Raw genomic sequence first — 26663 nt, 5'->3', positions numbered from 1 at the left:
TATATGTAAATGAAAGAGGATTATCTATATCAAGGATATAAAGAGATAATTAAAAAAAAGTTATCCTTACTTACTCTACTTTTCTCCATTCCCTCAATCACCAAATCCTACTAATTTATTCTTTTAAAGATTTATTTATTTTTATTGCAAAGTAAGATATACAGAGAGGAGGAGAGAAGAGGCAGAGAGGAAGATCTTCCATCCGCACTGGTTCATGTCCCAGCTGCTATGCATTCAACCCAGCTACCTACTTACAGCCTGGGAAAGCAGTAGAGGACACCCCAGGTCCTCCTTGGGCCATTGCATCCACACAAGAGACCCAGAAAAAGTTCCTGCTCCTGGTTTAAAATTGACTCAGCTCTGACCATTGCAGCCATTTGGGCGTGACCAGCAGATGAAAGACCTTTCTCTGTGTCTCTCCTTTCTGTAACTCTTACTTTCAAATAGAAATAAAATAAATCTTAGAATCAGAACCTTTGGCCAAATTCGGATATAGCACCCATTTAATAGGTTATGTGCAGACTGCCTGAAATAGTGCATATGCTTAATACAATGGTCACTATACAACAAATACGCCAATAAATGTTCACTACCAGAATACTATTCTGTCTTCATCATCCTCACTCACATATTATCCTCCACTCCACTAAACACTCCCATCTCGTTTCAAGCTTCTTTCCTCTCCAGAATTCCAGCCAACTATGAAACACCCTTCCTCACACTTTAGGTATGGCAAATTTCTAGACTTCCTTCCTGACTGTCCCTCTCAACAGTTTTGTACTTCCTCCTCTACGCTCACTGCACACCTTGTACATTTCCTCCATTATTGACTATATCACCCTTTAACATAATTACCTCCTTATCAGTATCTATCTACTCCCTCACTCTCTGCAGTTTTAAGAATAGAGGACTACAACTTGGCTATTTCTCTTTTTTTTTCCCCTAAAGTCTAGCCCAGTTTCCGCCTATTGCAAGATCACAAAAATGTTTTTAGATATGAAAACTAATATTTATTGGACACTAATATGTGCCAACTTTTGGATCAAGAGCTTTTCATTAAGTTTTTAAATTTTTTTTCAAAGAATGAATCTAATACCAAAGAGCAAATGAATATAACACCAAATTCTATGTCTCCAATGTGGGTACAGAACCCAAGCACTTGGGCTGTCGTCTGCTTTCCCAGGCCATTAGCAGCAAGTTAGATTAGAAGTGGAGCCGCTGGTACATCAATCCATACCCACATGGAATGCAAGTGCTACAAGCAGAGGATGAGACTGCTACTCCACCGTGCTGGCCCCAAATGTACACTTCTTAAAAGAGTGGAGGTGCAGGGCCAGCAATGTAGCATAATGGGTTAAGTGGTCATGGGAAATTAACCAAATATTTGGGTCCCTGCACCCAAAGGGAAGACCCAGATGAAGTTCTTGGTTCCTAGTTTCAATCTGGTTTAGTCCAGCCCTTGGTGTTGCAGTCTTGGGGAGTGAACAAGGAGCTGGAAGAACTCTATCTCTCCCTCTCTCTTTTTGTAACTTTGCCTTTCAAAAAAAAAAAAAAAAAAACAATCAGGACAAAAGTCAAAGCTCAGATTGAGGCTGAGATTCAAAACATAAAAGATAGTTGAGGTATGACTTTATAGAAGCTGGTATTGGGTTAAGGAGGCTTACTATGGTTTGAAGTCACCTAGTACACAGGCTATCTTTGTGTCTCTCTGTATACATAGAGTGTGTGCATTTGTGTCCTTTAGATAAAATAAAAGAAAAAAAAAAAAAGACTGTTTCAGAGGTTGGCATTGTAGTGTTGTGAGTAAAGTCACCAGCTGAAGCACTGGTACTTCAGATGGGTGCTGGTTCAAGTCCGGATGCTCCATTTCCCATCCGACCCCGTACTAATGCACCTGGGAAAACAGCGTAAGCTAGCCCAAGTCCTGATCCCTTACACTCAGGCAGGAGTTTCAGAAGATTTGGATCCTGCTTCAGACCAGCCCAGCTCTAACCGATACAGGCATTTCAGGAATGAATCAGTAAATGGAAGTATTTTTGTCACTCCCAAACTCTTTATCTGTAATTCTTTCAAATGAAGAAACAAATCTTTTTTTAAAAATGGATTAAAACAAAAGAAATAGTAAATTAAAAAAATTTACAGAAGATAAACAAAAACCAAGTAAAGCAGTGCTTTCCTTAACTAAAAGGTATATTTAAGTTAAATACAGAATCCAAAAATATTCTAGCTTACAATTAGAATATTTAATCAATTAGATAACATGTATAATCTCTGCAATACTCTATGACTGAACTTTTGACAAGAAAAAGCTTCCATAGACAGCTAACGTCTTCTGTTTCAGTATGTCTGGTAATATAAATTAAATCAGTTACCTCTGAGAGAGATGCATCAACCTTGGAAGAGATTTTCAGATCTAGCCATGGCTGGTAGTTTTCAAGTAGCAAGGAAGGTCTAAAGAAAATCAGACAGTTAACTAATTTGAAATCCAAGATGTAAGAATCAGCGACTAAAAACATGGCCAACTTACCTATGTCGTTTACATTTCACTTTACCACACACAGCACAGCTATGTCCTTGAGGAAACAACTCCTGAAGTGCTAACTGCTGAAAAGGGGGAACAGGGCAAGGAGGAGAGATTATTGTTATGTTTATTTTATTTTATTTACTAAAAGAGAATCAACTTTTCAAAACTTTCTTAAAATAGAGTGTGAATTCAGAGGTGGGTTTTTTGTTTTTTTGGTCTAACATGATAGTGAAATCACTTTGTAATAAGTAATGCATGTTAAGCAGCCTTTATCTGAAATGATGGGGACCAAAAGTATTCAGACTTCAGAGCTTTCAAACTTGGAATATTTCAATGGGCTTTAATGACTGAAAACTCAACATTCTAAAAGTCTCAATATCTATAACTTTTGTGTTTCATTTCAATGTTCAAAAACCTCCACAATTTGGAGTATTTCAGATTTTGTATTTTTAAAATTATGGATACTTAATCATCATTTTTACACTGTTTTCTTTGAGTAAATAACAGCACACCTGAGATAAAGGACTGTATCCACTTAAAGAATGACCCCACAAAGAAATGGCAAGTGTTGACAAGCTGAGTTAAATAGATTCAAATATTACATGGCGTCTATAATATGTAAATTTGATGTGTCAATTTAAAAATAAAATTTTAATACAGAAAAAAACAGCATATAAGACATAAAGATATTATACTAAATCCTAATTAGAGACCAGAATTCTGCCTTATGTAGTCAGATTTAATACACTACAACATTATCTAAAATTTCAGAAACATAGATTATTTCGATTAGGCAAATTTCCTAATTACTGCTATTTCTATGGAACACACAGAGAATTAACAGGATTACATTATTTAATCCAGAGGTCCCTCTGCTTTTGCCTCAGAATCACCTGGGAGGTTTTTCGTTTTCAAGATATTATGCAAAAGTTGTATTAATTTAAGAATGAGAGAGAGCTGTCATCTGTTGTTTCACATCACAAAATGCCTTCCGTGGCTAGAATGGAGCTGGGCTGAGAAGAGCCTCAATCCTGATCAGCATGCATGACAGGAACCCAACCATCAGCACTGTCTCACAAGGTCTGCCCCTGCTAAACGCTGGAGTCAGAAGCAAGAGACTGAAACTGAATCCAAGCACTCTGACACAGGCATCCTAACCAGCATCTTAACCACCAGACCAAACACCTGCCACCGAAAGCTTAACATGGTTAGAACTCAGAATTATTCACTACAAATCTGATGCTGTGCACATAAGTATATTTTTTAAGTTTTCAAAAGATTTTCCTATTCAACTAGTTTAAGAACTTCTGTTTTAATTCACTGCACTTGAAGTTAAGACACTCTAATACTGGATCCCAATTTCCTGAATATATATATTTCCCTGTGGGAGACTCACATGAAATGCCTGGCTCCTGGCTTTAGCTTGCCCAACCCCAGCCACTGAAGCTACCTATAATGTCTCTATCTTTTTGTCATTCTGCCTTTCAAGTGAGTAAATCTTTAAAAGTAAAATAAGAACACAATTTTACCTTGGGTTTGTATTTTATTGTGAAGAATATATTTGGTAAGAGAGAATCAGGTCCCAAGGAGCAGTAGAATGTGACAAATCCAGCAACAAATGACCAGAAGATCATTAAAACATGAAGATACCTTAAAAATAAATTTTAAAAAATTAAAACAAAAAAATACATAACACTAATGTATGAATTTAACCAATATTTGTTTTTATTAGATCAAATTAAAAATTCTTAGGCTACATTTACATCAACTGAAGTAATACTCCAATAGTGAAGTCACTATAATGTACTAACATAAGAATTAAAATCTATGCTGCCCAATGTATGTTGTATTTAAAGTGTAAATTCTCAATAACTCAGAATTTTATACCCATGTTATCACTTTAACTACATTATGATTACATTCTTCGGGAATATCTTCTAAGGGTATGGTCCAAACCTCACCATAATTCTGATTATTTTTCGTTAAAATAGAAAGTTATACCAAGTGCTTATTTTCTTCTATATAATGCTAAGTTCTGTAGCTACAGGAAGAACTAGTACTACCATAGTTTCTATTTGCATGAAAAAACACCATCTAATAGTCTCTATTTGCAATAAAAAATACCAGTAGCAGTAGGTATGTAAATGAGCATAACATAATGTGATCATGCAATTTGATGTCATGCCATGAAATATAAGCATGACACAGGAATAGTAGAGGTTCATCACTCAAATTTCACCAGACAGAAAAGTGTTTTTTTTTTTTTTTTTTTTGTTCAGAAAAGGCAATTACTGTAGACAAACTTAAACAGGTAGGAGTCAAGCAATGGTAGAGAGAAAGATAGGAAGATTGGGGATTAGGAAAGAGGTAGAAAAATTCAAAGTGTTAAGAACCTTGTGGACTAATATCTAAGCATAGCTGAAAGGAAAATTAGCATATAAATCTAAAATAGCAAGCAGAAGCCAGATGACATAGTGTCATATATTATATTAATCTCTCTCAATATAGGCAGTCCACTTACTGCACAGCTCTGACATGCACAAATTTCAGTTACAATTTTATTAAACAACTCAGTCACAGGTAACACTGTTCAAGTTCCAATAACCAAAGTGTACTCAACTGAGAGTAACTGTATAAAGCACAAACTTTACTACCAGCTTTTCAGTTCACAAGTTACAGTTATAAACAAGATGCACACTATGATCAATACCTATCACTTCACTTCTGTCAGTGATCAGATTAATGACATATTTATCATTGGTCAGTTCACACAGAGACAGGAAAGTGCGGAGCTGTGTTCCTTCTCTCTCCTCCCAATACACCCACATGTTATCCTACAAAAAGTGATTGTTTAAAGAGGAAACTGGTTCACAAACATGGAAGAAAAAGAAATGAGCAGTAATACTTCTGGGAAACAAATTCCAATCAAACGTAAAAATACAGAAGAAAGAGTTGACTGGGGGAGATGACACAGCTGCAGTTTGAGAGCATGACTACATGCAGACAAAGGAGCTTCAGGAAGGGAATTTATTAACGTCAATAAGGAAAGCAGCTGTGATAAAAGCATGAAAACGCATCAGAGGAAGTGATGCAGGCATAAACCTTCACATTAAAGAAAGTATTTCATGACACTGGAAACTCGCCAGAAATTGGTCCAAATTTAAGAAAATGGCAATTCACCTGGTCACGGAAGAGATATTTAATTCTATATTGTAGAGTGAGAGGAAAAAAAAGAGCCCAGTGCAGTAGCCTAGCAGCTGGAGTCTTTGCCTTGCACGGGTCAGGATCCCGTGTGGGCATCAGTTTGTGTTCTGGCAGCACTATTTCCCATCCAGCTCCTTACTTGTGTTCTGGGAAAGCAGTCAAGGACAGACCAGAGCCTTGGGACCCTGCACCCACGTGAGACACCCAGGGGAGGCTGCTGGCTCCTGGCTCAGGATCAGCTCAGCTCTGCACTGATTCTCCATTGTGGCCACTTGGAGAATGAAACAGTACACGGAGAATTGTCCTCTCTGTCTCTTCTCTATGTGTATCTGTCTTTCCAATAAAAATAAATAAATCCTTTAAAGCAACTACTATTCACATTACTCTTAATGTATTTTTTTAATATTTTATTATTGCTAACATTTTCTGATACAGCTCCATATTCCCTTATCCCCTCCCCAATTCCCTCCCCCCAACCAAGTTCCTCTATATCATTACTAACATATAGTTCTTCATACTCAGTCATATGTCCATCATTGCGGGCTTGGACAATTGCAGAGAGTCCAGAACCCTGTTGTCAAGATATAGTAAACAGTTTCATTGTAAGTCCATCCTTGTCTGGAAGCAGAACTGCATACCACATTGCATCCTCATAACTGGATGTTAGTCTCCATTTCACAGCTACTGTACACCCCCCTATTCCGCCATCTTGATTCTCCCCTCTTGATGTATTCTTACAAAGAAAACAATTCTGTGTTTTTTAATATATAAAGACACAATACACTCATTATTTGTTCACTTCCATGTAACTCCATTACTGACAGCAAGAAAGAATGTATTTTGGGCCCGGAGGTGTGGCCTAGCAACGAAAGTCCTCGCCTTGAATGCCCCGGGATCCTATATGGGCACCAGTTCTAATCCTGGCAGCTCCACTTCCCATCCAGCTCCCTGCTTGTGGCCTGGGAAAGCAGTTGAGGATGGCCCAATGCATTGGGACACTGCACCCGCGTGGGAGACCTGGAAGAAGTTCCTGGTACCCAGCATCAGATCGGCGTGCACCGGCCCGTTGCGGCTCACTTGGGGAGTGAATCATCGGACGGAGGATCTTCCTCTCTGTCTCTCCTCCTCTCTGTATATCTGGCTTTGTAATAAAAATAAATCTTTAAAAAAAAAAAAGAAAGAATGTATATTGACCAAAATTTGTTAAAGAATAAAAGACTGGGCCTGGCATAGTAGCCTAATGGCTAAATTCTGGCCTTGCACACACTGGGATCCCATATGGGCACCGGTTCTAATCCCCGCAGCTCCACTTCCCATCCAGCTCCCTGCTTGTGGCCTGGGAGAGCAGTCGAGGATGCCCAAAGCCTTAGGAGTCTTCCCCGGGTGGAAGATCTGGAAGAGCCCCTGGCTCCTGGCTTTGGATCAGCGCAGTTCTGGCTGTTGTGGTTGCTTTGGGAGTGAATCATCGGACGGAAGATCTTCCTCTCTGTCTCTCCTTCTCTCTCTCTCTCTCTCTCTCTCTCTCTCTCTCTCTCTATATATATATATATATATATATATATATATATACACACACACATGACTTTGCAATAAAAATAAATTTAAAAAAATGAATAAATAAATCTTAAAAAAAAAAAAGCCAAAGGTCGAACAAGATGACAGCTAATTACAAAACTCCAGCAATTGTCTTCTCACAAGGATATTGACCTGAACAGCTATTTACACACCAGGCCACCTTCACAGAGGTAAGGAAGCCATGTGAGAGACCACAGTGCCTGCTTTTTATTATAACAGTAAGAAAACATGCATTAGGGTCCAGTGCAATGGCTCATCTGACTAATCCTCCACCTGTCACCTGGATCCCACATGGATGCCAGTTCATGTTCCGGCTGCTCCACTCCTCTTCCAGCTCCCTATTTATGGCTTGGAAAAGCAGCAAAGGATGGGCCAAGTCCTTAGGATCCTGCACCCACATTAAAGACCCAGAAGAGGTTCCTTGGCTCCCGGCTTCAGAATGACTCAGTTCCAGTCATTGCGGCCACTTGAGGAGTGAAACAGGGGGGTGGAAGATCTATCTCTCTGCCTCTCCTTCTCTCTGTAAATCTTTTTATTAAAATAAAAAAATAAGTCTTTAAAAAATAAATAAACTGCATTAAAAGAAGGTAGGAAGAAATGAGCTACTTATGTCACTTGAATTCATCAGTTTTTCATCAGTATAACAAATACTTCAAAGAAGCTACTTATAAAACAGATATTTATCCCAGCTCACAGTTATGGAGGTTCAGTGAAGTAGGCCTCATTGATTCAGCCATTTCATGTGTCACAGGATGACAGCAGCAGAGTGGGAGGAGTGATCACCTGGTGAGCAGGCACAGGGATCTACGTCCCTCTTTACAAAACCTCCATGAATTCAATAACAAGGCTGCACTCTAACAACCTAATCCAATCCAGTCACTTCCCTAAGGCTTGATCCCTAAACACCGCAGTAGAATTAACACAGGTCTTTAGGGACCAAGCTTTTTAATACCCAGACCTTTGTAAGGCACTCCAGTTAATACTCTAACATTACATCTCCTGCCCCCAAAACTTCATGTCCACCTCACATTGCAAAATGCATTCATTTTATTCTCAAAAGTTCAAAAGCCTTATTAGGTCAGCACTGCTCAAAATTCAAGTCCAATGTCTCATCTGAGACTCAAAGCAAACTGCTATTACAAGCCTATAAAAAATCACAGATACATATGTCCAAGATACAATGCCAGAAGAGGCACAGGGTATACATTTCCATCCCAAAAGTGGGAGATACGGAACTAAAAAGGAACAAATGGATCAAAGCAAGACAAAAAGCAGAACAAGAACTAAATTCCAAAGTTCCATGACCAGCTTTAGGAACACACAAGGGCCAAATATGAACTTGCAAGAGCATGGGTTATGGCCCATGCTCCAACTCTCATAGGCTCAAGTTTAGTCTGTGCAGCTTCACTAAGTATTCCCCTAGTGGGAGACCTCTGGAGCTGCCTTGATTTGACATTTCATAAACAGATCTAATAGGTGGAGTATAGCAATTCTACCAAAAATCATCAAATAAAGCACATAGAAGGCATGAAGGAATTAAAGAATAACCATAATGCAACCTTTAACAAAGTAACTGATTAAGACAAAATTGGGGCCCAGCGCCATGGCCTAGCGGCTAAAGAAGTCCTCACCTTGAAAGCACCAGGATCCCCTAAAGGCACTGGTTATAATCCCAGCAGCCCCACTTCCCATCCAGCTCCCTGCTTGTGGCCTGGGAATGTAGTCGATGAAGACCCAAAGCCTTGGGAACCTGCACCTGCGTGGGGACACCCAGAAGCAGATCTGGTTTCCTGGCTTCAGATTAGAGCAGCACCAGCTGTTGCGGTCACTTGGGAAGTGAATCATCGGATGGAAGATATTTCTGTCTCTCCTCCTCTCTGTATATATTCAACTTTGCAATAAAAATGAATAAGTCTTTTTAAAAAAGACAATATTGATAAATGGTAAATCCAACAATAACTTGTTGAGCAAGTTATCAGCCATACTTTCTAAATCCACAAAAAAGTAGGGAATCCCTATGTAATATACCCCCTAATATGAGCCACAGCATCACTGAACTATTCCTATACAACACCCCCTGACCTAAAACTAGATCAAATTGAGCCTATAGATCTAACTCCTCATCTATGTAAATATGAAGGCTGGTGTTTAACAACAAAAACAAAAATATGACACCATAAGGAAAGCATCAACAAGATCCAGAAAGAACTGGTTTGCTCAAAATCAATAGTGGAGCCCACTTTAGCCTCGCAGTCAAGACACATACAAACACATCAGAGTGCATACAAAACAAAGAGCACAATTTCTTCAAAAAAAAAAAAAATCAGAAGTTTCAAAAACTAGGAGATCCCCAGCTGTAAAGAACTGCCTCGGGTGCATTGTATCTAGGCAAGTGTTACACTGGCAGGCATTCTGGTCCTGGTTAATGCCAAATTTACCTTAACTATACCTGTGTTGAGAGCATTGGCCTACTTTTTTTTTTAATGATATGTGGAGGACAGATTCCAGCGCATCAGCAGCCAGGGTCTGGGGACGCGTGATGATTGTGTGTAGGACCCAGGTAAGCAGACAGGGCTCCAGGCCAGCATAGCACATCAACAGAGACTGGGCTTAGAGATCTGCACTCTCACAGGCAGGAGGTTCCATGGATTGCTAAGGGAAGCAGGTCTGGAGATGTGCGGGAGGCAGGATCACTGAGGGAGTATGCTGCAGATGAAGAATGACTTCTGCGGCACCTCCAATGACAAGGTCATCGTACTTTCAGGGGAGTGAGGGGGCTGAGTCCAAGAGGTTTGGAGGAGCGAAAGTGGAGGAACTTTCTGGATCAGACTGATGCACCCACTCACATGAGAGACCTGAGCTGGGCTACATAGCATCGAATACCACCTACCACCACCCACTGGCATACACTAAAGCTAGGACTGGGGGACCTACCTGCCAGAGTTAGACCATAGTCCCCGTCAGTGAGTGCTGAAACAAGGGATACATAATGTTAGGTTGGGCCATGACACTATCCAGCATGTAAGAAAACAAGGTCTAGGGGCAGATTCTGTGGGGATATGTGGGCTCACCTCTATGGGACTACATCTGCTGGTTTGCTCAAAAGTTGAGGGTGGTAACTGGCTGAGCTAGGCATGACCATGGAACTAGGCACCAGCACTCATGGGTACAGGGGTTGGGAACAGGTTGGACTGATCCAGGTTGCAGCACATGCAAACACACCCAAGAATAGGGTGTGGGGAGGATCAGGCCACACATCCAGCAGCACAAAAAAAGTCCGAGATGGAAGGAGCAGCCTATGCCAGGTAAGGGTCTAGCACTTGCTGGCATGTGTGAGATCTGGGTCTGGAAGTAGGCCTGGTGGGACATAACTTACACATGGTGAGCACATGAGTCAGTGCTGGGTCAGTCAGGCCAGGCAAGGCTGCTTCACTAGTCAGCAAGTGTATGGACTAGTCCTGCAGGCGCGGAATAGGCAAGGTAGGGCCAAATGTTAGCACATGGGCAAGTGCAGGAGACAGGATGCAGTGTGGGCCATGCTGGGTGATGTTATTACACCATAAAAGCCATGGACGGGAGCAGACTGGGAAGGGCTAGGCAGCATCCAACAGCCAGAGTTGGGACTGGGGGCAGCCAGAGACAGGCCAGGCTACAGGATCTGATGGCAAAGGCCAAGATGGGATTAGGCTATGCCAGCCTCGGTCAAAACAACCATCAGTACACCTAAGAACTATAACTAGGAGTAGGTCTGGTTGGTACATCCCAGCTCGGTTGTGGTACCCACTGGTGAGCACGAGAACTGTAATAATGGTGGCAAAATGGGCCGGACATGGCTGCAATATACCTTGGCATGAGTATGGACTGGGTCTGGGGTGCACCAGACTGGTTCTGGGCTCCAGCACCCACTTGAGCTTGTAATAGCCAGGTTGGTGTAGGATGGGCTGGGCTAGGTCTCAGCACCCACTGAGCCACACAAGAGCTGGGTCTGGCTGGGGGTGGACTAGGCAAGGCTGGCCTGTAGTACCCAATAGTAAGAGCCAGAATGGTGGTAGGCCAGTTAGGCAAGGAAATTGCTCCTGCCAAGACAGGAGGTGGGCAACATCAGGCTGGGCCAAGAATCCACAAGATTTGCCATGGGGAGGTAAACTGACAGAGGACCTCTGTGAACTTCTATCAGGACACAGTCCTATAGCTTAGCTCAAGAATCAAGACTGGGAGCATCCCAGACTGGGCCAGGTTACAGTACCCGTTGGCATACACATTGGTAAGGTCTGGGGGCAAACCAGGCAATACCTGCTCATAATAATACTCACCGGCAGTAGTGAAAACCAGGGCAGCGTGAAGGATAGGCCAGATTGAGTCATAACACCTGTCAGTTCACCTTAGGACCTGGACTAGGGGTTGCCTGGACTGGGATAGGTTACAGCACTTGCCAGCATGAGCTGGAACTGGGGCAGGCCGGGCCAGGAGAATCAGGCCATGCGAGACTGGGTCACAGGACCCACCAGCACAAGTGAGACCCTAGGAGAGGGAGGTGAGCCCAGTAGGGGGCAGCGAGAACTCCCCTGCTGAGCCACTGCTCCCACTTGTTACATGATAACTGGAACCAGGGGCAGACCAGGTTAGGCAGGGCTACAACACCCACTGGCCTGCATGTGAGCTGGGTTAGTGGGAGAGGCAGGATGGGCTAGCCACATGGGTGAGCCAGAATAAGTGTGGGATGGTCGGGCTTTGCCACAGCATTAGCTGGCAAGTGCTGGGAATGGGATCAAGTCCTGTCAAGCTAGACTGCAGAACTACCTGGAGAGTACAAGACTCAGGGCTGGGAGTGGGCCCAGTAGGGAAACCGTGGGCACTGCTTTGCTGGCTGCATTCCACTGGTGAGTGTAAGAACCAAGGCTGCAGGGTGGACCTGGCTGTACAGGTAGTAGTAACCACCAACATAAGTGTGGACTGAATAGTGGGGTCACTTTGGCTAAGCTAGGCTGCAGCACCCTTTGCTGTATATAAAAGCTGAATTGGATACAGGATAGACCAGACCAGTCTACTGCACATACTGGCATGCACAGGAACCAGGGATAGGGGATCCAGTCTGGTGGGAGTTATCGGGGGTCACCCAGACTAGCCTGCAGTCCCCACTGGTGTACATGAGGACTGAGCATGTAGTGGACAAGTTTAGGTTGAGCTGTAGCATCCATTGGTTTGCATAAGAGATTGAGCTGGAGACAGAACTAACCCAGCAACTGCAACCACCAGTATGTGCATCGGCTGGTGTAGGTGACAGACTAAGCTGGACCACATACTGGCTAGCACACACAGGAGTCAGGTCTAGTGCCACCTCAGATGAGGTTTCTTTGGAGAACACCCCCAACTGAACTGCTGGGCTCAGAATTCTGACCACAGGCAGAACGGCAGGATCTGTGGTCTGACCACAGCATGCATGTGTCAGAACTGGACCTCCTCACTTGCTGAAGATGGTGCATCATACAGCAGGCCAAGATGCACATAGGGGATATGGCAGTCCACTAGAGACTGCAGAAGACCTCTAGTCCCTTAGCAGAGGAAGGAGGACAGAACAAACTGGACAACTCTCCCAGACAGGTGTTGACAGCAAGTATTTGGGCGAATGGAGACTCTAAGGTAGACTATGTCAGCCAATGGACCTCAAAAGGATTTCCTCATCCTTGGAGCAATGAAATCAATAGTGTTTCAGAACTATCAAAACCACCTGAGCAGAACCCTCACAGCATGCTCCACATTGGGAACCCTTGGATGACATCAGGTGGCCCTCCCCATTCCCCAGTACTGATGCGGTTAGCATTCTGAGTGCAGCTTCTCCCCCTCTCTACCCGCTTCCGCCAGATACAGGAAGAAGAAAAAGAAAACTGGAAGCAAATTGTGTTATCCACTTTTCCCTATTCCTCAACTCTTCCCACCCTAATCAGTGGTCCATACGGGCAAATATCCTTCTCAATTATATAAACATTATAAAAAATAAAATTTTTTTAAAAAGTTAATTTATCTCACAAACCTGGAATTTCAGGAGCCTGGCACCAACCATGACTGTGGTAAGAAATCTCTTATGAATAGCACCATAAATGCCAGACACGATGGAGATCATACCAGAGTGCCAACAAGAATCAGGATTCAGGTTCAAACACTTAACATGACTGGATCTCCCAAGAACTAACTCGGGTTCCAACGGGAACCACCTTAAATCCAGGTCAGGGATCCCAAAGATTCCCATGGCTTTACACTGCCAGAGTTGAGTATTGAGCCTTCAACAAGTGAGCTTCCAAACCAAAGCAAAACAAAAAAGCATAAAAAGGTTCAGATATATACGAACTATGTGACTCAACTTTCCTGCAAATCACTTACAAAGGTCAAAAGGTTATGTTCTCATCTTCCCACCAGTAAGGTTCGCAATCATGGTTCAAACCACAAGAATAACATTTATTGAATAACTCCTTGAAAGTTTATTAGTTACAATTAAAAAATGAATTTCAATACATTGAAAAATGAGAAAAAGTGAATTTCAATAGAAAGTATATTGTAAGTTTAACATGAAGTGATATCTTCAAAACTGCAGTTTAAACTGGAGTTTTTTAAACTGAAATTTTCAATTGAAGTTATTCCTAAATATTAATTCCCAAAATACCCAAATAGCAACTACTCACTTACTTGCTAAGTATATCTTCTCATTTCTTCTAATTCCATCACTATGTCCCAATATTTTTTTATCTCTATATGTATAATTCTGTATAATTTCAAACAGATGTGCTCCCAACTCCCATAAAGGACTATGATCTCTGGCATAATTATTTTCCAGAGGCAGAGAATATACATGAATATACACACATAAAGAATATCCCACTGTGTATCCCAAATACACAGTGAAAAACATTACACAAGCTACTTTCTGTTCTATACTTTTCAAACAGATCTTTCCTGGATGGAGCAAACCTAGTCATTCTTTCATTCAACACAGTTGGGTTGTTTTTGTGTTTAGTTTTGTTTTGTTTTTTGAAAGTCAGATATATAGAGAGGAGAAAAGATGGGGAGATCTTCCATTCAATGATTCACTCCCCAAGTGGCCACAATGGCCATTCTTAACTGCTTTCCCAGGCCACAAGCAGGGAGCCAGATGGGAAACACAGCCGCTAGGACACAAATTGGTGCCCATTATGGGATCCCGGTGTGTGCAAGGCGAGGACTTTAGCCATTAGACTACTGTGCCAGGCCCTCACACAGTTTCATAATGTCTCATAATGTTTAACATCACTTTTGCTAATGATAGTAGTAGCATGTGGAAAACTACCCCAAAATATAAGCAAATAGTAAGTTTCACTCGAATCCAGCCACCAGATGCAATATTTTTAAGAGACCTAAACTGACCCAGTTCCCAAACATATGGGTGAGAATACCCAGACAAAACTTAATAATCATATCATTAAAATTTCTTTGATATAGAACCTGTTAGTCTAGCTTGGGATACCTTTTGTATGACAGTAAGTGCTCAGTAATTATTTTCCGCTTGCACACTTCTAAAATCAAACACCTCTGAGGCTAGTGTTGTAACAGGGAGTTTAAGGCTGCTCCTGTTCTGATCTAGCTCCCTGTTAATGCACCTAGGAGGGATTGCCCAAGTGCTTGGGACTGGCCACCCCTTGGAAGACCTGGATTGAGTTCCAGTCTCCTGGCTTCAGCACAGCCCAGCTGTGGACTGCAACCGCCTTATGGGGAGTGAACCAGAGCACGGAGAGCTCTGTATTCCTCAGCCTTTCAAATAAATAAATCTTCAAAATCAAACATTTTATCCTCACAAAGCAATTTCTCAGAAAATACCAAGCACTATTTAAGACAGATAAACTCTAGGATCATCAAAAACTAAAGTCACTAGGGAAGAAACCTGAGTTTAATAGTAACAAGAACTGTTTGATCTAGAGTAAAATTAAGTCACTAAATTCCTTTTGCTTTCATGCTACCTACTGGGCTGCTATGCAGTCAAGTAAGAGTAAGATTAGCAGCAAGTTCACGATGGTTCAATTGGCTAATCCTCAAGCCTATGATATAGGCATCCTACAGACTCAAGTCCTTGTCCTGATCCACTTCCCATCCAGCTCCCTGCTTATAGGCCATGAAAGCAGCGGAGGACGGCCCAAGTCCTTGGGACCCAGAACCCACACGGAAGACTCAAAAGAAACTCCTGGCTCCTGGCTTTGGATCACTTCAGCTCTGGAGGTTGTGGCCATTTGGGGAGTGACCCAGCAGATAGACAACCAGTCTGTCCCTCCCCCTCTCTCTATAACTGACTGTCAAATCAATAAATCTTAAAAATAAAAAAATCAGAAAACATGCAGATGCCTACCTAGAAGGAAAGGCCTCCTCTACTGTTCACTGCATAGCTACCACTTCTTGAAATACCAAAATCAAATCTACAACTTTCTCTCAGGGGTAAAACTTTGTGATTTCAAAATGTCAAGTCAGAAGACTTCATCTTCCCAGTGGCTCTGTTTTGGGATTAGTCCACTTTAGGACTATCCGAGGGATGTGTAGACAGGTACTACTTTGCCTGGTGACTTCAACAAATCAATGGCTGTCTCTTTCTAGCCAGCTCATTGCGGGGGCGGGGGGTGGGCTGCAGGCACTGGATGTGCGCTGGCAAGCTGTGCAAGCTGGGCAGGAGGTGAGGGGATTCCGCCCAACCACCAGGCTGCTGCGGTAGGACCCCAACCCTCCTCCGTCAGCTGACAGGGTCATTTCCAACTGCGCCGGCCAGTTTCACTTATTTAAAAAGCATCAATGATAAAAGACCGGGCTTTCCGAAACCGAAATGGGCGGGGGATGAGGAAAAAGGTAATCATCTGGGGTAGGGACTGAGGGAAGACCGCTGGGGATAGAGGACAGACACTTCAAGCCTCCCCAAAGCCCTCACTTCCGGGCCCCGACACTCGGCCCGGCTTCCCGAGGCCGCTCTCTGCGGAGTTCGCTCTGCCCACGTCCCACACCCCTGGAACGGCCTCCACCAAGCAGCACGGGTCTTCCTCGGGGAACACCCGCTGCGCCCCCGCCTCACCCCGCGCGGCGGCGTTACCTGTTGAGCAGCAGGGAGGCAGCGCTGAGGCAGAGCAGCAGGCAGCAGAAGAGCGGGTACTGGCGGCAGATCTCGCGTCCTACGTCCAGCCGCAGCCGCCGCTTCAGCTTCTCCCCCACAGTGCGCACCCAGGGCACCATTTCCCTCGACGGGGCTGACGCAGCGTTACCGGCTGAGGCCGAGGTCGCGGGGACCCCTGTGCACCTTCCGCGTCCCCGCCTCGCCCCGCCGGCTCGGCGGCGGACAGTCGCGGTCAGCTGCAGCCGGCCCCGCCCCGCGCCTGCCGTGGCGCGTGCGCGGCCGCCGAGCAGAAGGCAGGCCTTAAGACGCGCCCGAGGTCGTCACCCGGCAATGCGTCTTGGCGCGTGAGCGTTCCGTGAAGAGGCCGAGTCCACCGACCATCGGTCTCGTCCGGAAATCGAGGCGAAGCCCCAACACCCTGGCAACCGCTTGCATTGCGGAAGAGGGAGAAGGTTGTGTCCAAGCACTACAAAGCTGCAGCCCCCCGCAAGCTCTGGGCAGTGCCCGGGGAGCACCAGAGCGCCCTGGGAACTGTAGTCTTGGCGACACCAACCCCGGGCGGGATAGGCCGCGCAGTCGCGGCCGCAGCCACTCTCCACGCCTCCTGACCGCCTTCAACTCCAGGTGGGAAAAGGTCTAAGCTTTGCGAGGCGCCTATGGGAGACGACACACGTATTTGAGATTTTATTGTGCAAGGGGGAGTGAGGGAAGATTCTGAGAGCGGCGAATGACACAGCCCTGGGTTCCTGGGCCGCGGCCCCCGTGGTGGAAACTTTTGAGCGTTCTCGGGCCAGGCAGGGTTGACTTCAGGAAGCGGAACCCAAAGAGGGTTTGTTTGAGGCGGGATGGCAGTTTAGATCAAGTTGCCTCAAACAGTCCCGTGGGACTTTGTACTTCAGGAAGACAGCGTGATAGTCGTAAAATTTAGACGGTGCGCAATGCACTCTCAGTGTCACATTGACATGACTTCCAAATTACCATTTTACAGCTAGGGAGGTCAATGACTAACGAATGCAGAAACTTACGATGTCAGAGAGCTAAGGAGGCTGATTGGGTAGTTTAAATAGCTCCAGGGCCTGTCGACTTTTCCCTAGAATCTTGTACTCCCATCAGAATGGCAAGAAACACTTAAGTGATTTTTAAGAAAATGATTGTTTCATAAAGTTTCCATGTTGCAGTCCAAAAACATGTACTATCTTGAATGATGCATTATTTTCACATTACCGGAATGTACTGTTCTTATTGCTAGTCATGGAGGTTCCTTGATATTGCCATCCTTGATCATAACTTAATGCACACTTCAAACTATTTCTTCAGGATCAACTTTAATGCACTTATTGGATCCAAGTGTAAGGCTATTAACATTCTTGATAAACCGCCAGATTTCTAAGATGGTTGTACAACACCAAATGTGCAGTGGTGTGTTGTGTATATTTCATTTATTCTACTAGATGGTATTAAGATTGAAAATATACTCATGCCCTTTCCAGCCGTAAAGCAATTTGAAGACTACAATATAGCATGGAGAAACTTAGCACTTTCAAAAAAAACTGGTAACTATTTGAACATTAATTTTGCCATTTCTAAACCCTTTTAACTATAACCCCTCGTTACTGAGCATGGTAGAGCTAAAAGTATGACGTTAATCTACATATATCAAGTGTTCTTCCCAACTGAGTGCTGTATTGCCTCTTCTGCTTAAAATTTTTACCTCTAAAGGTTTTCTGAATTACTAAACTTTTCACCAAGAGCCAGTATTTTTAAAGAAAATATTTTTAGTTGCATAGATATCCTTATAACACCAACTTTTCTCTACAGTAGTTTACCACAGGCATTAAGAGTACACTTAACTATGTAAAAAAAGAAAAAAATCCGTACTTACTATAAAAAATTGCCACGAATTCATTAAAACAAATTCCTGCAGCTAGATACAACCACCTTCATTTGAAATTCACATTTCAAAGAGCTTGAACTTCCTAACGGGAATATGGGATATTTGCAACCAATCTTGGTTCTGGAAACAGCTCTTTATTGGTAGCATGTGATCATGAGCAAAATTATCATATCTATTCTTAATCAAAACATCTTCATATCCAAAATACCTGTGGGGAAGATTAAACTGGTGACAAATATCTTCACAGGCATCTTCATAAAATGTTTATTGCAAAAAAAATCTCAAACTATCAACTTATGAAAGTGACAAAAACCAGCTTGACCAATTAGTTTTTATTTAACAAAGTAAAAATGACGCATAACCAAAGGTATTAAAATACCTTATAGAAACTGAGGTTCAGAGGCATACTGCCTACCCTAAAACTTTAGACCTGCATTGTGCAACATAGCAGCCACTAGTCCTTTGCGGCTACTGAGCACGTGAAATGTGCGTTCAGTGTAAAACAGACGTAAAATTTCAAAGGCATGGCATAAAACATAACTGAATTTCTGACGCTACAATTGTTGTCTGCTGGGGTATGTTAACAAACTACAAAACATTCATCTAAAGGGCCCAAAGACATAAAATTGCAATCCAATAATGTCTATATTTTAATGAATATTTATTAAGTGTAAGGCACTGTACTAGATGTAGTGGGAGATACAATGAATTTAGATGCATTTTTTCTGACCCCCAAAGGCTTACAATCTAGGTAAGACAAGTCACACACAGAAATGATGTATGATACAGGGAAGATTCATAAATAAAGGATTCAGGAATAAGGAATGGGAAATGTTTCACTAGTGAGGATTCTGGAAAGGCTTGTGGAAGACGAGGTCAGTAGAGAATAGGACTCAACTTTGCTTTCACTTGATTTTAGTAAGTCATGCAGTCATGTAGCACTAGGAAGACTATCTGAAATATCTCCACCTGACTTACCTGGTTTTGTCGGTATAGAGTTTTATAGCAGTGCTACATACTTGACCTCCAATAATTATTTCTTCTTAACCCTGGTGGCCCGAGTTTAAAACCACGTTTTAACATATTCAGATGTGTAAGACATGAATATGTCTTACACTACTACAAGCCGTTTCAGACACTATAATTTGGGGGCATGATCAGTGTTTAACAGCATTTCCAAAGCTTCCCCCCCCACACTTGAAATACTGTAACAATCCTGACACCTCCATAGCCTTAATTTTACATTTTATAATATCCTCTTCACACAGGTGATCCCTTACCATCAACTTCTGGATGTATTACAGGAGCTGAATTACTTTGAAAATATGTTCCTTTCCTCGGACTTTAAAAGGACCTTATCCCAGCATAGAACATGTAATTCAAAGGGGAATGTTAAGGGATTTTTTTTGAGTACTACTCCAAGATACTTAAGATGCTGGTATTTTAACATTTATCTACTTGTTTACCATCAGGCTGAACTTCCATTAGAAAGGACGAACCAGTGGACCAACTATACAGACTCCTGAGTAAAAGCTATTTTATGACCATGACATTGAGTGATCTCCGCACCAAAAACTACTTCATGTTCCATCACCTTACGCTAATATTATAATAGAATACTGTTCTTTCAAACCTTCCACGTTAGCAGGCAGTTGGTCACAATTTCATAAAATATAAATTTTACTGTCTGCTTGAAAACTTAAGACACACTCACCCAACTTGAAAACGGAATTTCTAACCTAATCCCAATGCTATTTTCTGTAAAATGGCTAGTGATTGTTGTCTACTCCAAAATAATCACTTAAGTAAATCACTCCCTCTTAAGTTAGGGGTAATGAATTCTACGCATAAAAAGGTAAATATTAACTCTCACTTCAGATGCTTAAATATAGCTTTCAGCTGAATTCAGTAGCTTTTAAAAATATTTGGGACTTTGCAATCCTCCCTCTTACCTCACAAGCTATCTCCTAACGTAAAGTCAGTTTTAACATGAACTAAAAGGAACGTACTCAGATTTTGATAAGCTGCTTACAGCGATGAGAAAATAATTAGCTAAGTAGAAATTACTTTGGGGTCTCAGCAAAGTGGCCTAGTGGATAAAGTCCTCACCTTGCACGGGTCAGAATCCTATATAGGCACCAGCTCTAATCTTGGCAGCCCCACTTTCCATCCAGCTCCCTGCTTGTGGCCTGGGAAAGCAGTCCAGTACAGCCCAAAGTCTTGGGACCCGGCACCCGCATGGAGACCCAGAAGAGGCTCTGGGCTCCTGGCTTCAGATCGGCGCAGTTCTGGCCATTTAGGCCACTTGTGGAGTTAATCCCTGGACAGAAGATCTTCCTCTCTGTCTCCTCCTCTCTGCATATCTTACTTCCCAGTAAAACTAAATTTTTTTTTAAAACGAATTAATCTTGAAAATCTTGAAACATTTTATTGAAAAAGTACCCATTATTTTCAAAGAATTTAATTTAGATTTTTAATTCATGTGAAGACAGGATTCTGAAAGTTTCAAATGCAGGAATGCCCAGAAAGCTCTATGATCTCTGCTCTTAATTTCATGAAGCAGTTCAAGATGTAACCTTAAGTATTAAAGAATACAGACTACTAAGAACACAGACTTCTATCCCCAGATATTGAGAGCAGTTCTATCACTTCCATTTCCAGTTTAAAACTCTTTACATCATTCCCAGTCATTTCTTGAAATGTCCCTACTAAGGATACTCAGAGAAATACTGATGACAGTACTGAACAATTCGACCGTTTCAGTACCTTTAGAATTGAAGCAGTGACAAGTATCGCTGTTTATATTGTTTCTTCTCAAATACTGGACTGTCAAATGTTATCAACGCAATATGCATTATTCTTACATTGGTTTGTCCGTTTACATATGCAAAGTCGGTTAAGTTTCTTTTTTCCCCCTTTAAAATTTCTGCACTGTAGTAGAAGCATATAAAACTATACTCGTGGAGGTTGGAAAGGCTGGGTTGCCAGGAACAAAAAAATGAATTGCAAGCTAGCAATGATCTGATGACTCTTCTTGCTAATATTTGAATTTTCAAATGCTGCCAAATAATTTAATGATTTTGCTCCTGAGGTAAATTTCTTATCAGCAGAGACTAATAAATTGCAAACTAAAAGGGCTGTATCACAAGACTAGAATGAAAACAAACCAGCTAACAGCCTCCACAGAAGGCAAAGTCAGGACTTAGCAATAGCATTAAAGTGCCTGTAGCAACATTTTACCTGTTGTGAAGAGGTTTTGCTGAGGGGTTGGCTTGTGGTGGGTTAGAACTCCTTATCAGAAATAGGTGAGCCAAGCAACACAAATCCAGTAGTTAGTTTCAGACATTACCCATGGATAATTATAACACTACGTATGCGGCATTTTGTTAGTGTAGACTAGAGTAGATGTATAGCCAGTACAATTAAATGTGATCCGAAAACATGACTTGAAATAAGGAGTTCAGTCAGGTCTTAACTTCCTAAATTCAGTGGGTTGAACTTGGACAGAGAATAAGTCAGTGATATTCAGAAACAATAAATCACTAAATGTTACTAGATTTAATGAAAGGAACTGACTAAATATAACTGCAGAGGATTCAGAGGTACAGCACCAAGCACCCTATATACTAACAGATCAAGCAAGCTCTGATAGTAAAAAACAGTTCCAAAATATGACATGAAGCAATATTCTAGGTGGTATCAGCTCAAGGTAGAGTAAGAAAGAACAGTCAATAAAACTACTAGAGGACTAACAGAGTTCCAGACTTTCCAAAAAATAATGCAAGTAGATAAGCCCCAAGGGTGTAAAAACCATTTAAATGCATAATTTGGGCCCAGCACAACAGCCTAGTCCGTAACTCCTTGCCTTGAATCCTGTCAGGATCCCATAGGAATACCAGTTTGTTAGGATGCTCCATTTGCCATTCAGTTCCCTGCTTCTGGCCTGGGAAAGCAGTAGAGGATGGCTCTAGAATTGGGAACCTGCATCCACATGGGAGACCTGGAAAAAGCTCCTGGTTCCTAGCTTCCGATCGGCTTAGCTCAAGACATTGCAGCCACTCAGGGAGTAAACCAGCTGAAGTGAAGGAAGATTTTTTTCTGTTAACTCCCTCTCCTTGTATATATACATATCTTTCAAAAATAAATAAATAAATAAATCTTCTTCAAAATTGGTAATTTTCCTACCAGAGGACAACATCCTCTCAGCAGCTTTTGGGGAAAGCGGTAAGGAAAACCCACTTATAAGAGTATCACCCCAAAACCAAGCTTATTACAAAAAGATGTAATAATAAAGCTTCAATTAAATATGTAGGGCTTCAACAAAAAGGCAACATACTGGAAGGGGGGGATGGAAAACTGAAACTAACGCTATTTGGGGTTGTGTATATTGTCACAATTTCTAGCGATCACGGTACTTAGACGTACAAAATTAGCATTCATTTACATTTATTTTGATTAAGTCCACTAAAAATACTAAATTGAGTTTTGCCTAGAATTTCAGCTGAGGATGATTTGACATACTTATCCCAAATACTGCATTAAGCATAGTCATTCAAATTTCAAAGCTACTTAGTATGTTTTGTGGCCTATACTGAGGATTTGGTGGTTTCCTTCATCACAATATGAGGGTACTGAGTTAGGTTTCTTTAAAAAAAAAAAATTCTACTTTCCCTCCAAGTAACTATCATAATAATATATCCAAAATTCTCATACATATAAGATATTCAAATTTAATTTGTAAACATTCCTTATATTTTTCTGAATCAATACAAAAAAAGAATCCTCTAGGATTATTTTTACTAAAAGCTTTATACAATGTTGTGGATTGAGTAAGTATCCAGAATATAACTGTCTTGTTACAGATGAAGAAACTCAAGCCCAGAGGTTAAACATGTTTGATGTAATTGTTTCATTAAATGCTTCAATGATTGACAAAATTTTTCACCCAAACTACTGGGAGGTGGGAGAGATGAAATTATCTAAATCATGAAACTTTTAACATTGCATATACAGTGTTTTCCTTCAGGAACCTACATCTTTGTAACTTTAACAAAAAATAGAGGTCAAAAAAAAAAAAAAACCTGAATATAGAAACCAGGAATATCAGAATGGGAAAAATCTGTCAATACCAAAGACATCCCTGTAAGCAGTCATGTAATAACTGTTCTGTCCAACAGCTTTAAGTCAAAGACCAAGGTCTACTAACTTATTCTTTAGCTTACTCATTATCTGCTTACATATTATGACAGGCCAAATATTACAATTTTAAAACTAGCCAACACTTTTGTATCAAAAACTTTAGTCAATTGCTTTCTTGCTAGCAATCAACAAATATTTAACATTAAACCTAAGAACTGATGCTTTAATACCCACAAAGTGTGTAATAGCCAACATATCACATTTGACTCGGATTTAGGTAAAAATCAATCAAGGCAAAAAGATTCAGAAGGAATTGGGGATGTTCAGAACGTATGGTTTCATACGTTCCCAGAACAGATGAACATGTTCTCATCCAATCTTAAAAAGTTCCTGCCACTACAAAGAATTAATGCCTTTTACCTAGTGAAATCGCCAATGCATAAAGACATGCTGTTGAATATAAAAAGGGAGCGGAAAACAGAGAAACTTAAAATAACTGATACTGACCAGAAACTACATGTTCCAAACCTTTCAAAATAACCTATTTTTCCCAATGAAGAAATAATTCAATTCATATTCCTTGTATCATACCATGCTGGTTATGATACTCAAGATTGGCTTTTCTTAGATATGACTAAAAACAAGCAAAATGAAACACATTAACATGATTTTCTCCTGGGCCCAACATGGTAACCTAGTGGCTAAAGTCCCTGCCTTCCATCCATCAAGATCCCATATGGGTGCCATTCTAATCCCAGCAGCCCTGCTTCCCATCCAGCTCACTGCCTGCAGCCTGGGAAATCAGCTGAGGGCAGCCCAAAGCCTTGGGACCCTGGACCCACGGGGGAAATCCAGAAGAAGCTCCTGGCTCCTGGCTTCACATCAGTTGTGGCCACTTGGGGAGTGAACCAGTGGAGGGGAGATCTTTCTCCTGATATCAACAATGTATACTGTACTACTGTGTTTCACCACTCAGTTACTATCTAAATAGAACTCTGTATCCATACATTTATGTATACAAAACATAAAGAAATGAAGCTAATACTAATTTTGCAGACACAGGGTTACTCTTTTCCATAGCAGGGATAACTGAGCAAAACAGACCTGGTTTGTAAGGGAGGAGAAATAAAATGAGATGTCCAACACTGTATGATCCTTCTCAAAATACACAAGCTGGGAACTTTTGTAACTTGGTTAGTACCCTACTTATCTTCCTATTCCCAAGGATGCTACAAATAAAAGCTAAGTTCTTAATGTTCTTACACAGAGAACTCACAGCCAGTCACCTTGGTAGACAGGTCTAGTAGTACCAGAAGCAAACACACAGACATACACACTAAACTAGTATGTCAACTTATTCTATGAAACTGATAACTCCATTTCTGTGAAACGGGAAAAGCTACAGCTTTGAACAAGGCAATGTTTAAGAATCAATCCAGTTCTATCTAAGCTCAAAAGAAAAAAAAGGCAAGAGTTAAAAGCAAAATTGTTAGTAACTTAAGTTTTGAATTAAGACAATAATAAAAAGAAAAACCTGTAATTTTATGAAGCTTTAGAAAACCAAAAACGGGCAATAAAAATGTCAAGAAAAAACAGATCAGCTACAAACAACTACATTCAGGTAAGACTAACGACTAGCACTAGATTTCAAAATTCTAATGCAAAATTAGATTGAAGTTAGAATGCTATATTCAAACTACCCACTGAAGGACAAAAATTAACAAGACTGGTGTTGTGGTTAATGGGTAAAGCCATTGCCCAGGATGCTGACTCAATGTGAGACACAGCTGGTCTCCTGTCCAGTTTCATGTGCAGTGCAAATGGACCAGGTGCATGCCACTGCACCTATGTGGAAGAACTGGAAGAAGCTCCTGACTCCCAGCTTTGGATTGGCTCAGCTCTGATTGTTGCAGCCATTTGGGGAGTGAAAACAGCAATCAGAAGACGGCTCAGTCTCCTCTCTCTTTAAAATCTGCCTTTCATTTTGGCGGGGTGTGGGGAAGCAGGCAGGGGAGGGCCCTGGGCTCCTGACAATGGCCAGGCCAAACCCTGGACAGAATAAACCACCTGACGAACATCTCTCTCTGTAATAACTAACTTTCAAATAAATAATTTTTATATTTTAAAGAAGGGAAGATTCTTTCCACTACAGAGGCTATTTACAACTCAAAATTTCTAAAAATGTAAGAAAATAAATCCAAGAGCAAGCAGTGGAATGGGATGTAGTCAAACACAACATTCACTGGGGAAAAAAAAAAAAAAAAAGGAATTCCATGTTGATACTAATAAGATACAACTAAATAACTAGAGCTCAGTTGTATTTCAACCTTCACTTCTGGGAACAGGAAAGTCGAAGTCATGGTACATGTTTCAGTAATAACTTGAACCTAGGCAAATGCTGGAATAAAATATTGTCAACTCTTACAATGGCCCTCCAAAGGGCAAGAAGAGTTATAGATGAATATACATTATGCATGATGAATGTTTTGGGTTTAACTGGTTTATAGGCAAGTTATAGTCAACTGTAAAGAGTTAAAACTGACAGCAGTCAGCTAACAGAAACTGAAGATGAAGGGAAAGTGTGTATGCAGTTTTTTCCTTATATTATAGGAAAACACTGTCAAAATTCAAACAGGTGCTTGAGTAACTCAAGTAAGCAACTGCATTTAAAATAGTTGTGCAGTAAATTCTTCAGAAGGGTAAATAATATGGTTTAAATATAGTAATTAAACAGTATAACATACTCACTGTAACAGAACAATTATGTGAGCAGGCTTTCATCTCAGAATGTTTTTTGATTTAACTGCTTTAGTTTTTAAAAGTACCATCAAGTTTTGGTTTATAAATTTCCAACAACACGTTTTTCCATTACTCAACAATGCTGATTCCCTTAAAAGTATCAGATCAACATGATTTTCATAATCTTACAAAACATTAGCGTTTTGTGCTCATTAAAAGCCACATCAAATTTAAGTGAAAATTTTTGTTCGCTGTATGTCACAAGTCTGATTCAAAAAAAACACTAATTTCCATCACACTGTAAAACATTTCAAATGTCTAACATAGCTATTTCAGACTTCCCTGCCCTCAAGGAGCTTCCATTCTAAAAGGAGGCAAAAAGAAAACCAGAAATCAGATGGCAAGTTTACAGTAATAACTTAAGCTGACTGATCAAAAAATGCACTAAGTACAGATAAAGCTGAATAACCACA

The 26663-nt window shown here is 41.3% G+C and overlaps 1 protein-coding gene across 8 annotated transcripts in view; it reads right to left on the bottom strand.

The window, feature by feature from the left end:
- The window catches only part of SNX14 (sorting nexin 14), a 78619-nt gene extending 61769 nt beyond the window's left edge, over positions 1 to 16850 (bottom strand). For 3 of the 8 annotated variants that reach the window (XM_004580415.3, XM_058661042.1, XM_058661044.1), the window contains exons 1-4: positions 16398 to 16849; positions 4054 to 4174; positions 2528 to 2604; positions 2373 to 2451 (exon numbers count right to left, since the gene is read on the bottom strand). In XM_004580415.3, the coding sequence (XP_004580472.1) occupies positions 2373 to 2451; positions 2528 to 2604; positions 4054 to 4174; positions 16398 to 16537 (417 nt within the window). In that variant the 5' untranslated portion in view covers positions 16538 to 16849. Of the gene's footprint in view, positions 1 to 2372; positions 2452 to 2527; positions 2605 to 4053; positions 4175 to 16397 lie in introns of those variants that run through there. The other 5 variants (XM_058661043.1, XM_058661045.1, XM_058661040.1 and 2 more) reach the window with 4 other exon arrangements.
- Between the last annotated feature and the right edge of the window lie 9813 nt (positions 16851 to 26663).

This window comes from Ochotona princeps, chromosome 1 (assembly GCF_030435755.1).
Source record: "Ochotona princeps isolate mOchPri1 chromosome 1, mOchPri1.hap1, whole genome shotgun sequence".
NCBI classification, from domain to species: domain Eukaryota; kingdom Metazoa; phylum Chordata; class Mammalia; order Lagomorpha; family Ochotonidae; genus Ochotona; species Ochotona princeps.
Note: the sequence above shows the minus strand (reverse complement) of the source record. Positions and strands in the feature narration are given on the sequence as shown.